Source organism: Chrysoperla carnea, chromosome 4 (genome assembly GCF_905475395.1).
Source record: "Chrysoperla carnea chromosome 4, inChrCarn1.1, whole genome shotgun sequence".
Lineage (NCBI taxonomy): Eukaryota > Metazoa > Arthropoda > Insecta > Neuroptera > Chrysopidae > Chrysoperla > Chrysoperla carnea.
In genome coordinates, this window is record NC_058340.1 from 70923376 (window position 1) to 70939083 (window position 15708).

At 29.9% G+C, this 15708-nt stretch overlaps 1 protein-coding gene across 1 annotated transcript in view; it reads left to right on the forward strand.

Moving 5' to 3' along the window:
* The first annotated feature begins 490 nt into the window (after positions 1-490).
* The window catches only part of LOC123299287 (AF4/FMR2 family member lilli), a 444323-nt gene continuing 429105 nt past the window's right edge, over positions 491-15708 (forward strand). Inside the window, exon 1 of the mRNA XM_044881638.1 lies at positions 491-584. Coding sequence (XP_044737573.1) covers positions 523-584 — 62 coding nt within the window. The 5' untranslated portion in view covers positions 491-522. The remainder of the gene's footprint in view (positions 585-15708) is intronic.

Below are 15708 nucleotides of genomic sequence, written 5' to 3' on the forward strand. Positions count from 1 at the left end.
TGTTATGGTAAAAAAGGCGGGTGTAACTACTAAATGGATAAAGTTTATATTACGCGCGCTAAACAAAATTACGGCGGGTGTTTTTGAAAAAAGCGACTGTGCAATTTGTTAACAAAAGTGCAATATCAACAAATTTAATTTAGTGCAAATATTTTATTTTTTTTTGGAATTTAATTTAATTTTTTGTTTGTTTAATTTCAAAGTGTTTTTTGTACGGTGATGGCCCAGTGTTATATAAATATACGGTTCAATTATTGCTGTGTACAGGGTGTTTATTGTGATATTGGTCCTGGATAACATACAGTGTCTACAATTTAAGTTTTCTTTTTTTTTTGGATGCAGTGATTTGTTTAATTTTCTTCTGAGTGATTTTTTTTGTTAAAGGTTATGTGAAGTTTGAATGTTATTGTTGACGGATGCACTTGTTTTAAAAGTGTTTTGTTGTAAATTGTTAACGCATTGAATACACACATACACTTTGTAACGCATGTGTGTTATAAATTGTTGCGTCAGTAGGTCACAATGATCGGCGGATATTATGAGAGGAATCCGTTATTAAAAGGAACGTCATCTATTTTATCAAGGTAAGACAAAGAAGCGTATATTATAACACCTATAATAATATAACGTGTTATATATTCAATTCTTTTTTCATACACTTTAAAAAAAAAGTATTTTGATTTGACGATAAAAAAAATCGATATGTTTTTTGAAAATAACTCAATGAAACTTATCATCCGTTACTTTTTCATTCTTATCTGTAAAATTTTAAGTTAAACTAAGTGTTTTAATGACCCAAGCACGTAATTTACAACCTACACGAGCTGTTCACACGATTTTTTTCATTTTGAAATGATTAAGTAAAGAAGTTAGTTCTTTTTGGAATAATTAATAAGGGATTTTTCAATTTAAACATTCGAGTATCGAAAATGTGGAATATTTGATTTTTAATCAGTTTGGCAATCTAATAATCTGTCGAAAAAACAGACGTTAGTTTTCATTTAGTGATTTAACGCCTGTTGACGACTAGCAATAGTCTTTTAACATCGTAAAAAATATGCCACTGAAGCTACCAGCGCGCTGGTAGATCTTCTGGTTTTCTTGGTATGTACTTGCTTCTCGAAGTGTACAGAAGAGGCCTAGGTGATTGGACAGACACACTTGACCTTTAAAATAGGTCTGGAGTCTCTTGATCTTTAATAAACCGGTGAAATTCGACTTTTCTGCCTTTCAAGTAAATGGGAATTTTTTTCTTCTGACTTTCTTGGTATGTACTTGTTCCTCGAAGTGTACAGAAGAGATTCAGGTGATTGGACGGACGGACTCGACCTATAAAAAAGAATCTTTTATCTATTTTTTCAAGCATCGTTTTGACGTGCTTGGCAGTGATCGACGCAGTTTTCCGAGCTCAAAAATGTAATAGAAATTTAATAATCCACGTTTTAAAAAATTTTTAAACTTCGATATATAATGAAATCACGATTTTCAAAAATCGGATTAAAAACAAAAATTTCCCAATTTTCTTTACACTTTATAGAAAGATTTCTAACTTATGAAACCTCGAGAGAAAAATTCCTATCAACTTGACAGGCAGGAAAGTTGACTTGTCCCGATTTATTCAATGATAAATCGCTCCAGACCTTTTTTAAGATCGAGTCTTCCGCCTGTACATTCAATTAGGCCTCTTTTGTACATTTCGAAGAAAGAGTTCTGCATTGATCTACGAAATCGCAAACTTTGCAGCTGATTATCTCGCGATCTAAACGACCGAAAATTCTGCAACTTCTAGGATGAACGGGATCTTACAGCTTACATTATTCTGAGTCTGTGAAAAAGGTCAAATCTGAGCCTGTGAAAAAAGTGCTTTCATGCTGGCCGGAGATTTATAAAGCATCTCAATGCAATAAATAGCGTTTTATAGTTGGAAGCACTTTATGAAGGGAAAATATGGCCTTAGGGATAGAGCTCTGCTGCTCATGAGATTTTATTTTTAGTGGTTCTACTTAGAATAAAACCGTACTTGGTTGGTGATATGAAAGTAGACAATTTTTTAAATTTTATCAAAATAATTGTTTTATATTTACAATTTATTTTTGTACCATGTATATATGAAATATACATAGTATATTAAGTTTAGTCCCAAGTTTGTAACGCTTAAAAATAATGATGCTAGGAAAAAAATTTTGTCACGGGTGTTCATAAAATCACCTAATTAGTCCAATTCCGGTTGTCCGTCCGTCTGTGGACACGATAACTCAAAAACGAAAAAAGATATCGAGCTGAAATTTTTACAGCGTACTCAAGACGTAAAAAGTGAGGTCAAGTTCGTAAATGAGCATCATAGGTCAATTGGGTCTTGGGTCCGTAGGACCCATCTTGTAAACCGTTAGAGATAGAACAAAAGTTTAAATGTATCCTTATCAAAAATTAAACAACTTTTGTTTGAAACATTTTTTTGTAAACATCACTGTTTACCCGTGAGGGCGGCAATTAGGCGGAAATTTTATAATATGTACTATTGTACTATACTTGATTATCAGTTATGTATGTGTCACATGTTTGTATATGTTATGTAATAAAGAAATCAACACTGACTATGCATGGTATTTCAACAATTAACTCAGTCAATTGTTTGTTTTCACTTGTTTTTACAAGTTTTACTTATATTTATTAAAGTTACTTAAAATAACTTACTTATGGCATGGCGGTGTTACTTATACTTACAGTTAAAAGTTATACTTTCACTTTATTTTCTAAGGTTATAACATTGTATTCTACTATAACTTGTACAACAGAGCTAGATAGCTAGCAAGCTGTTTGTTTGTGTGTTGTAGTTTTTTAGTTATTTTTATTTTGGTTACCATGAATATTTTAGAATTTAGCACATCAATAATACATAAATTAATTCAAATATTATTAAATTTTCTATGGGTAATGAATGGGTATATCCTATTCACTAAAATTATTGTATTGTTTCAAAAAAATTAATTCTGAATATGAGTGTAAGAAACATTCTCACGAATATTTAAACCAATTATTATTTTTGTTGCGAGATCTTGTGTAAGATGATTTCAGTTTTAAAGACATGCAGCCGCTATCGTCTCATAATATATGTCTTTCACGATGGATCTCAGATTAGTCAAAATTTTTTAAAACGGCGATAAAAATGAAATGATCCTCGATAGAAGTCCTATCCCGTCAGCAATCGCCTCAATCGTTCGATAATCTTTAAATGAAGGATTTGCCGCACATTCTCCGCATGCGTCAAATATTTCACCATAAATCATAACCTAATGATTTTATATAAAATTCATACATTAGTTTATATAAATGTACTAGATTGATACACGCCCGCTTCACTGGGCGGGTTAAAAGTAAAAACCACCGCTTTAAAGCCTCCATCCTTTCTTGATATACACAGTTTTTGTTAAATGTAAAATAATCATAATTCATTGAGTATATCAGAATAGTTGGCCATGATTTGTTTGATATTAACTATTTTAAATTTTTACAGAATTCTTTAATTTATAGTTCAAAATGATGATCATAGATCTGCTTCATCTATAATCATTATTTTGAACCATAAATTACAGATTTCTGTAAAAGTTTAAAAAATGGTAAATGTCAAATTAAATTTAATTTTTTTAATTTATTTTTTAATATATTTTTATAAATTATAGATCATGTGTTATTCTGATATATCAGTTATATTGCTGTACAGTTTCATTAAAAACCATTCGCTAGTTTTAGCGTGAAAGCGTAACAAACAAACAAACAAACATGCTTACTTTTATATTTATAATATATAGGGATAGGAATTTGTATTTTATTAATCTATTCGCACCGTGCGTGAGTTTTTTTGGAGGCGTTTCCATGGTAACGATACACTACTTTAATTATAGAATTGTATGGATGCATATATAATTGTATGGATTGCTATTTATGACATACATTGAAAATTTAATATAATTGTCTCACAAATTTAAATAAATAATTATGATAATTTACATTTGAAAAAAAAATATTTGTGCAATTTGATTTCTTATTTTCACAATTTTTAATGCATTAAGTTTCATTAATTCGTGTTTTTAAATAATTTTAATTTGACATTTTCTATAACATCAACATGTAAAGAACTGCAAATTAGTCATAACAGCCTCCTATCGCCAAAATTTTTCACTGAAAGCGACGGCATCGATTTTATTGTCCCTACCATGACTACGCACACAACGAATATATTGCTTATGTATGCAATCTATTTAACACATTCAGTCTAGACAAAAATGGTGGTCAGATTAAATTTTTAAATTGTTATATTTCGAAGTAAATTCGTATGAAAGTTATAGTACGAGTAAAGTATAAATGTTTTTATGGGAGATTCTATTAATTGATGTGAGTTTTGTCCCAATCCCGACACTTTTTTTTGGAGCTAGGGGCTTACTGATTAACTATGTTAGTTTTATCTATTCTTTTCTATTATCAAATATTAATATCAAACATAAAATTAAATACTTTTAACATAAAAATACTCATATTAATATTATTATTATTATTATTATTATTGATATTATTATACAACATAAAAATATGTATATAAAAAAAAAAACGTAATAGTATCAACATAAATACCCCCTGCAATCAGAGAGCAGCATTGAGCAAGTATATAATAGGTTCATTATTGTAGGTCGAAGGTAAATTCATTGAATATAAAAAAATTGTTGGAAGGATAAAAATAAAAGTACATTTTCCTTCTTAAAATATCTTTAACAAGTGACAACAAACAATTGACTGAGTTAATTGTTGAAATACCATGTATAGACAGTGTTGATTACACTGTCACATTACACGTACATACATGTACTGTGTTACACACATACATAACTGATATTCCCATATAATACATCACTACATAGTATAAAACAAAGTCGCTTTCTCTGTCCCTATGTCCCTATGTCCCTTTGTATGCTTAAATCCTTGAAACTACGCAACGGATTTTGATGCGATTTTTTTAATAGATAGAGTGATTCAAGAGGAAGGTTTATATGTATAATAACATCCATTAAATAGTGAAGAAGTACTGCTATTTTTGAGGTTAATAGTTAAAAATGTAAAAAGTAAATAAGTAAAAATGTAGTGTATGAATTTAGATATTCCAAAGATAGCAGGAAATCTTCATGGTATAGGGAAAGGGGGATTGTTTTACTCCAAATTTAACGCGTGCGGGCCACGGGCAGTAATGAATAAATCAAAACTACTGGATCGATTTTAATCACATAGTCTATATATTTTATACCCGTGCGAAGCCAGAGCGGGCCGCTATGTTTTTATATACAACGTTCACAGTTTTTCTGTAGTGTATTTAGTATCAGCATTGCACCCGTGCGAAGCGGGAGCGGGTCGCTAGTACTATATAATTTGCGCCTAATTTTCGCCCTCACGGATAAACAGTGATGTTTACAAAAAAAATGTTTCAAACAAAAGTTGTTTATTATTTTTTAAGGAACTTTTTTTTCATTTAAAGTTTTGTTCTATCTCTAACGGTTTACAAGATGGGTCATGCAGACCCAAGCCCCAATTGACCTATGTTGCTCATTTATGTCCTGAGCACGCTGTAAAAATTTCAGCTTGATATCATTTTCCGTTTTAGAGTTATCGTGTTGACAGACAGACGGACAGACAACCGGAAATAGACTTATTAGGTAATTCTATAAACACCTAGACCATAATTTTTTTAATAGAATTAATATTTTTAAGCGTTACAAACTTGGGACTAAACTTAGTATACCTTGCATATTACATATATGCATGGTATAAAAACGGCTAAATCGGATTGATTTCAGTAGATTACCAATTACCACGTGGAAACTTTCAATATATTCCAGTTAATGATAAAAATAGGTAATTTTACTTACGACCATCTGCATCCGCGTGTACAAGTTTATATGTCTGTACTGTATATGAGCCTTCGTTATCAGTTTTTTAATGTTCTGTTTATTTATGATTTTTAAACAACCTATTTTTATTATAAACTTTTATCAGTTCGGTTTTTTTATATTTTTTATTATTATTTGATTTCTTATTTTTTCTTTTTTTTAATTCTCTTTTTTGTAAATTATTTTTATGATCTTAAAAATTACTTTTCATTTAGTAAAAATGTAAATAATTATGCGATTGCACACTTTAATTAAGCATTGCCAAAATTTAAAAGTTGTAGAAACCCGCTGAAAAATCGATGGTAGCCTTTACTATGCAAATTTTTATACCATGTATGTATGAAATATGCATAGTATATTAAGTTTAGTCCCAAGTTTGTAACGCTTAAAAATATTGATGAAACGAAAAAAATTTTGATTAAGGTGTTCATAGAATCACCTAATTATCCATCCGTATGTCTGTCTGTCTGTCGTCTGTCCGTCTGTCATCACGATTACTCAAAAACGAAAAGAGATATCCAGCTGAAATTTTTATAGTGTGCTTAAGACGTAAAAAGTGAGGCCGAGTTCGTAAATGAGCATCATAGGTCAATTGGGTCTTGGGCCCGTCATCTTGTAAACCGTTAGAGATAGAACAAATGTTTAAATGTAAAAAATGTTCCTTATAAAAAATAAACAACTTTTGTTTGAAACATTTTCTTGTAAACATCACTGTTTACCCACGAGGGCGCTAATTACGTGTAAATTTTGTGGTATGTATTAATATGGGAATATTAGTTATGTGTGTGTGGCTATTTAAGAGTGGAAATCTTTCTTTATTTACGTGACGTCAAAAAACAAACGATTGCGTCATCAAAACTGTCTACACATGGTATTTCAACAATTAACTCGGTCAATTGTTTGTTTTCACTTGTTTTTTAATAAATCTTATCACGATTGGGCGAGTAGTTTTTGAAGTAGCATCAAAAATTCTGCACGAAAAGCTTTTAATTCGTAACGATTCTAAAGAATACTATTGAAAATACTCATTTTATCATCGAATGGGAACTCGACCCTTAATTACAGCTGTTAAAATGACATAAATTTGACTTGTTTTTGGTCTCAATTAAAATTTAAATAATTGCAAAAACTTGTTTATAAATATAAAAAAAAACATTTTTTTAAGCAAATTATTGGAAATAAATTATTTATTTTATTATTACCTAAAAATGTTCGGAATTTGTAAAAAAAAAAAAAAATTAAATAATTAAAATATTTTTGTATAAACATAAAAAAAATTCATGCGAAACTAATTTTGATGTAACTATAACTACTTTCTTTTAAAAAAAAAAAATAACGAAGAATTCTTTTATAAATTGATGAAACCTGTTGAAAACTCGTTTGTATACTTGAACCACTTTGGTTAAGCATAAAAAAGTTTGATTATGTGTCTCAACTACTTTATGTTTATTAAATATTTGGTATCTAAATAATTTTTTTTTACGATTAATTTCAGACTTTTAGACCTAAAGTATTTAACAGATAATTGCCAAAGCCGTTTTTTTAATCTCTTCTCATGAAAAACTTCTACTTCTAAAGTAATTTTTTTGTTCAAAGTATTTTCGGTTAGATGTTTTTGGAGGATAAACTTGTAAGACATCGTACTTTCAATGAAGTATAATTTGAAGTTAGTCTCAATGTATTAATAAATTTTTTGTATAACTTTCCCCATTTAATATAAATAAATATCTATATTCTGACTCATCTAACAACCGGAATCTAGACTACAGCGTTCTCTATCGCATAAATGTATAGCAGGTATATGGTATCTCTATCAGATTTCAGATATAATTGTGTATGTTCAAAGGATTCTGGTTTTTGTTTAAATTAGACCTACTTATTTGTTTTTAATGAAATATTAATTGATTTTACTACAATAAATCTAATAATGATTGTTTTTACATTAAAAATCATTATTTAATTATTTTTAAGTTTATAAATTTAGGTTTAAGGTAGTTAGACCTGAAATTATAACAGCATACGCTAGTATACCCACAACCCAACACTTTCAATTCGATACTTTTTTACTTATTTTTTTGAATATTATTCATCATTATTTAATTCCACTTGTCAAATGCTGTTTTAACCCGAGAGCTGTTAGACATTTTTGGGTAGATGTTTAAGGCATTTTGAAAATTCGTCAGATACCTCTCCCATAATATCCTAATACAAAAATGCAGACCTGGCTGAAGGGTAGCGGTATCTTTAAAGCCCCTAAACATGAGCAACAGTTAGGGTGCATGAGCCGATATACGAATAGGTGTCAGGCCCATACTGACTGATGATATTCACAATGCTTCTGGCGAATAGTACTTTTTAACACTGTAATTTCACTGATTCTACTAATGGCATACCAGCAATATCAAAATGACAAAATGGGTTAAGAAATAATAGAGTGACGAGCTGTGTGAAAACAAACATAGCGTTTACACGTGTACTGAATAGGATCGTAGTTCAATAATGCGTATTGATAAACGCACCAAAAATCATTGCGGGAAAACCAAGTAGCATTGCGACATCTGCAATGTAGTATGTGACTCAAGACGACCATAATGTCGAGTTTTACTTATTATTTACTAATGTAAGGGGCGTTAAAGATTTTATACCATACAGTATTGTAAATAACGCCATAGTTATGAATCTTACGGCTATATTATACAGACTATTATCCAAAGAGTTTATACAACTAGACAGTTTATACGCCAGGGCTCAAAACTGGCGATATAATGAATAAGAGAGAAGACTGCCAGTGACTTCCCCTGTATCCTTGTCGAATCTATGTCTTATTGGCTACATATTGTTTACATTATTGGAAAGACACAAAATCTTTATGCATCATATGATTATGACATATGACTATGACAAGGACACAAGGGAACTCACCGCCAGGCTTCTTCTCTCTCGTTTATCATATCGCATCCAGGATAGCAGATCCTTCGCGTCCTCTCTTTTTGAATATCTGTCTCTATACCATACCATATTGTAATAAACGCCACACATTTCTTACAGTGCACATAGCGGTCAAACTTGTAACATCCATCTTTTTGATTCGGGAGCTAAAAACAATTTTTTAGTAAAAATAACTCTATGGAGACTAGAAACAGTCTAAACAACCTGGCGAGGCACAATAAAGTCAATATTACCTGGATCCCCGGACACTCTGGTTGGAACGGTAGTGAGAGAGCAGACAAGCTGGACAAACTGGGAACCACCATGGCTCCCACTCAAGAAAAGCTTGCGAGGATGCCATACCATGAAGGTCTTAACAGATTAGGAGATAATCTGAAAAACCAACAATTAAAGGCATGGACCAGCTACGAGGGAGGGCGAATCGCCAAAAGCCTGTTGGGTGAAGGAAACTCGCTCGGTAACAGAGCCGAGGAGATCTTGAAACTAAACAGATCTGATATTAGAGTCATCGTAGAGTTACTCACAGGGCATGATAACCTGAACATGTTTCAACATCAGATTGGAAAAAGACAATCTCCCGCGTGTGACAGATGCGGAGAAAATTCAGAAGAAACATCGATCCACTTTCTCTGTTACTGCCCGGCGCTCATACAGCAGCGAAGGAAATGGTTTGGTCCGACCATAGTCGAACCAGAAGAAATTAGGAAACTCAGCGCTAGGCAAATCCTCGGTTTCAGTACATCAGTTGGTTATAAAAGCCAATGAAAAGTGTAGCGGGGATACAGTACAAGGGTCGATTTGGCAGGGTACTCTGAACCATTGCTTCGAGGCGCGATCCTCGAGCATGGCCCGCTAACCTCCATACCCATACCCATACCCAACTCTATGTTTACTTTTCGGCATACCATTTAATTGGAAGGGGAGGGAGGAAAGAGTTAAAAAAATCAAAAAGCTATTCTCGTTTTATTATCCTGTATTTTTATTTAAAAAAATTGTGTTATTTCTCTTAAAAGTTGACATTAAAAAATGTCAACAGCATTCTTTTAATTTATTATATAATTAAAAAAATTTGTTTATTTATATTTAATTAATGAGAAAGTATGTATGCTATGTGTTACCTATGTCGCGTTGTTGGTAGGCTTAGTGTGTAGATGTGTAAATGTAGTAGGTAGGTATCTATCTATCTACACAATTAAATTATTGTGGTGTTTTATTTATTATCATAAATTCATTTAAAAAAAAATTACAATTATAATTCTTTTTTTTTTTTTTTTATTTAAAAATAATAAATTTTAATTAGTTTTAATTTCCTTATAGAAAGTTTTATTTTTTTTTGTTCAATTTTATTTTACGTGTTTATTTTTTAAGAAAATTTTTTTAAATTATAACACAATTGAGATCAGATTATGTACAGATTATGTACAGGACAAGACATTTAAATGTTTTCAATTAGTAATGTTTTTATACCATGTAAAAAAAAGTCCGAAGTAACGCTTAAAATATTGATGCTACGAACAAAATTTTGGTATAGGTCTTTATAAAATCACCTAATTAGTCCATTTTCGGTTGCCTGCCCGTCTGTCCGTCTGTCTGTCAACACGAGAACTCTAAAACGGAAAATGATATCAAGCTTAAATTTTTACAGTGAGCTCAGGATATAAAAAGTGAGGTCGAGGTCGTAAATGGGCAACGTTGGTTAATTGGGTCTCAGGTTGGTAGGACCAATCTTGTAAACCGTTAGAGATAGAACAAAAGTTTAATTGTAATAAAATATTCCTTATAAAAAAATTAAGAACTTTCGTAAACATCACTGTTTACCCGTGAGAGCGCAAATTAGGCGCAAATTATATAGTATGGTATTATATGGGAAAATCAGCTATATATGTGTGACATGTATGTATGTATGTGTAATGTGACAGTGTAATCAACACAGTCTGTATATGGTATTTCAACAATTAACTCAATCAATTGTTTGTGTTCATTTGTTTTATTATTATCCTAGTATTCTCTTAAATTATTTAAAATGAAAATATGTTTTTACATGAAAACAATTTGCAAGATTTTTTTTTAAAAGTTTTATTTTATACGTTTCTTTAATGTCCGATCAACCTTAAGGCCATTTTTTTTTTTTGCAGTAAGTACTTTTTGTTACAGTATTCGTAGCAAGAAGACAGATGCTTTAGGGTAAAAATGGCCATAACTATTTTGATTACATTCGTATAAAATTGACCCATAATTTGATACAATGGTCGTCGTTGCATCTTAATAAAATTAAATTTGTAATTTTAATAAATATAAAAGAAGTTTTATTATTTATTAATTATTGTTATTATTTATGTTTGTTCAAACTCAAAGAGAACTAAATATATTTTTTCATAAACTAGGTCATTAATAATCATAACATACAGTGGTGGATTTACACTAGGGGTAGTCGGGGCTAGTGCCCAGGGCGGCAAATTTTCTAGGGCGGCAAAATTTGGAATGTGAGAAAATATTTTCTATACAATATATAATTAACTAAATCTTTTAAATAAACATTTTATTTTTCAAGAAATATAATTTATGCATTATGTATCAAATCAAAATTTTGTATATTATAATATGGGAAATTTAAGTGAAAACTATTAAAATAGTTTAATTAATTTATTTCCATAAAGGTTTGCAAAAATAAAATTTCATATTTTTATTTTCTGGAATTGATAAATTAATATACTTTTTTTGAAGAATTAAAAATATTTTCAAATTATGCATGTCTTTTTGATAACAGAAACTTTAATTGATCAATGAATTTTCCTAAAATTGGAGAATTATCAAATAATACTGATTAATTTTAATTTAAAAGAACAGTAACAAATAATATGTAATACATAATAAACTTTCTGCAATTAATTAGTTATTCTATTTTTAAAAAAAATAAGATATCAAAACTATTAAAATAAAATTTCAGTCATAGGGCGGCATTTTCTAAAGTGCCCCAGGGCGGCAGAAATTTAAATCCGGCCCTGATAACATAATAATAATAATAATTCATACATTTATAATATAAAAAATAATTGCACAAAATTATTAATAATTTTGCAATCAAATTACCAAACCAAACAGTAAATAAATATGAAATACAATATATCCGCCATTCATGCTTATTAATTTATGTGTGCGTCTATAAGCTTGATTCTTAAGGCGTATGAGAAGTTTGGGATAAAAATATTGCGATATCTCAAAAACTCTGCATCCAATCATTAAATTAACCTGATTTTTATACTTTTTGGATCGAAATTACCCCGTCTACCGAGTTTTATCAAATTCCAAAACAAAATTTTGGATAAAACTCACTTTATAAGGTAGTTTTAACCCACAAAGTACAAAAATCGAGTTTATTTTATGATTGGATGCGTGGCTTTTGAGATATAATCCAAAATTGGGCACAAAGTGTGATTTTCTCAAAAACTATGCATCCAGTCGATACTTTAACCCGATTTTTGTACTTTTTGGGTCAAAATTATCTTATATATAGAGTTTTGTCAAAATCGGAAACAAAAATTTTTTCCCGATTTTTTCGATTTCGGTACCCCTTAAAAAAATTGTAGAAAAGCCAGACATTTTTTTAATCTCCAATTTCGATAAAACTCAGTATATAAAATCTGAATTTGGAATAGGCCCCTTATCCAATTTCATTGTTTCAATACCCAGTTTTTGAATGTAGATGCTTTCATGAGCATCTAATTTGCTAGGGCTACCATCGAATACACGTAGTTATAAACAATATTAATAAACCAAAATTAGGGTATTTATTTGAACAACCCCTTGCAAGAATTCTTTATTTTTTTTTATTTTTCTATGATCATTTCAATGATTTCATTTAAAAAATAAAAATATAATAATTACACGCATTTATGTTACGTAACGCATTACAGCTCTACACAGACGTAACGCACGTAACGGTAAGCGTAGCGTAGAGGTATAATAAATAGTACTCTAAAGTATAGTCTTAATTAGTTAACATAAACAAATTGTTAAAGATTTTTAATTGGCCATACTTTATTATAAAATGTATAGCTCTGTAGCTCTGTAGCTGTCTGTATTCTGAAACTAACTTCATTCACTTTACTGTTAAGTTAGTTCTCTATTTAATTACATATATTAAGTGTCCTTTGCTAGCTTACTGTTATAGGTCTAGGGTCAGTTGTAGCTTTCGAAAGTTATTTCAGAACGAATGAGAATTTGAGAAGTTGTCAAAGTCGTGTATAGAAAAATTAATTTTGTCATTCGATATCCGGTGCCTCAGAATAGAACTAAGATAAAAAAAAACTTAATCTGAGTTTCAACAGGTTTTAAATGAATAGATGGGTATTGAGAAACCATAGAAATTTACAACAAAATGTATGAATGAAATTGAATGTTCTTACAAACATAAATAATGAATTTTTAATGAAAACTTAACATTTACGATACATTTAATTTAAACTTTATAGATACATTTTTTGATGAACAAAGTTTCCAAAAATCACTTAAAATTCCTAGATCATAGGGCTTTTTACTATCATTTTATCGTTCAAAGTTGGCTGAAAAAATGATGAATCATATGGATTATTCTTTTCAATTAGATATTTCTATATCAAAAAATTTAGAGAGTGTGATAAAAAACTATCTAAAATATTTATACAATCTTGTAGTTTATAATAATACCATAAAAATATAAGGTTGTCGATGATGAAACAAAATTTTAATTTAATTATGAGTTCATCGAAGATCCATCATTTCATAAACAGAGACGACTATAATTAGAGTATTGATGATTGAAGAGCGATATTTATATTATCAAAATTTATAAGCATCCCTTGCACACAATATATTATATATTTTTGTAGTTGTGTGGTATTGTAAAGCTAAAAATAAGACATTATTTGACTACAAAGTATGTATTTGGTTTATATGTATGTACCGTGCAATAAACCAAAACTTTTTTACAATACTGTAGGGAAACAAACACCTTAAGATACTAAAAGCAAAAAGTACTTCAGTAGTAAAGTATTTTTACCATAAAAAACAGTAATATTTTTTTGGTATTTGGTTATGGTACACTTTTTCATGGGATTACTCAGATTGTGTACTCTTTGGGTAAGAAAGTAAAATTTAAAAAAAATCAAACAATCTCTCAAATTTCAATCCGATCTGAAATGACTGTCAAATTCAACGTCTGGCACTTGATCTATGAAACATATAAACTCACCAAAAAAAAAAAAAAAAAATACACATCGCATCCAACCCCCCTCCCCTTAAAGCCCCACTTTTCTTTATACATATATACACAAACAAATATAAACGTATAAGAGTCATTTTCTTTTGAAAATATTTTTTTCCAGATTACTCTTTAATATAATTAAGAAAAAAGAAAATAACATACCTACGCACACTTGAAATAATAATACACTCTTCTATACATTTAAGCATACCGTACCAAATTTGGAACAAGAAAATCCAGTTGATTTGACTATTAGACAAATATTATTTAACTCGTCAGTACTCACACTGAGAGAATTTTACACTCGCTCGATTTAAAACATAAATAACTTTTATTTTTTAAATGGTTGAAACAAGTCTTTCAGAAATGTTGAGAATTCCTCTCATCAAGGGAGTAAAGGTGTAAGCAAAAAAATATTAATTTCGGAAATTTTCGAGCCTGTTTGTACACTTTCGTTAGTTTAATATAAGTCGTACTCATCATCATTCAATAATCACGTAATCAAACTAGTTTAAATTAACTATTGCATTAAAAATTTAATTTATATGAAATTATGTAGAGGTTATGATTTAAAAAGTTAAAGAATATTTAAAACGCTAAATATTTTACGCATGTGCAAAACTCGAGAGAAAATCTCTCATTTCGCGAATAAAAATTACAGAACGGTTTACGCAAGTGCTGACGGGCTAAAAATTGCTTCAAATCGGTTCAAGAAATTTATGTTAGAAAATATATCAGAAACTAAACATCCAATCCTTAACGTAGCTCGATTTTTGTTATTTTGCTAGTAAAAAAATCGGTAAAATCGATAAAATCATTCAATTCAATCGAAAAAGATGTAAAAAATTCATTTTGTTGTTGTAAAATAGTTTCTTTGAGTTTTCTCTGGTTACTAAAATAATTCCCGCCGTTCCCAATAATGCATATCCCTTTTTCTCGGTAAATAAATTTTACTAGTTAACCAACAAATAATTTATTTATTCGAGGAGTTATTAATCCTGTGTATGAACAACGAGTAACAACTATAGAACCTTTCAAATAAGCTAATAAATATGGTTTTTACCGCACTCATATATACACACTTAACAAATGTTTTTGATATTTCCGCATCTATTGTGTAACCAGTTTGTAACCATAGTAACCTTCAGGACTATAATATTGTAGATCTGTATACATATATATATGTATATGAATGAGTGAATAGGGAATCTCATTTAAAGCGAAAAAAAAACTTTGTTATTTAGTTAAGGTAGTCAGTCGAATAAAGAAAACTTTATCGTATGATTTTTTTTGCTTCTTGCATTTTGATCTTTTATTCTAAAAGTTTTTTTTTTTTACTTCCCTATATTTTATTCTAAATTGTTATATATTGTTACTAGCTGACCCGACCACGCGTTGCTGTGGCTCAATTATAATCAGAGAGATATGAAGATAGAGACCGCTAGGCTGTAAGTGGATGCAATATGGGAAGCGAGAGACAAGACTGCTAGTAGGTTCCCCTGTGTCCTTGTCTAATACATATACTTAAACTTACTAATACATATAATAAACATATATGTACATACTAGATTGATACCCGCCCGC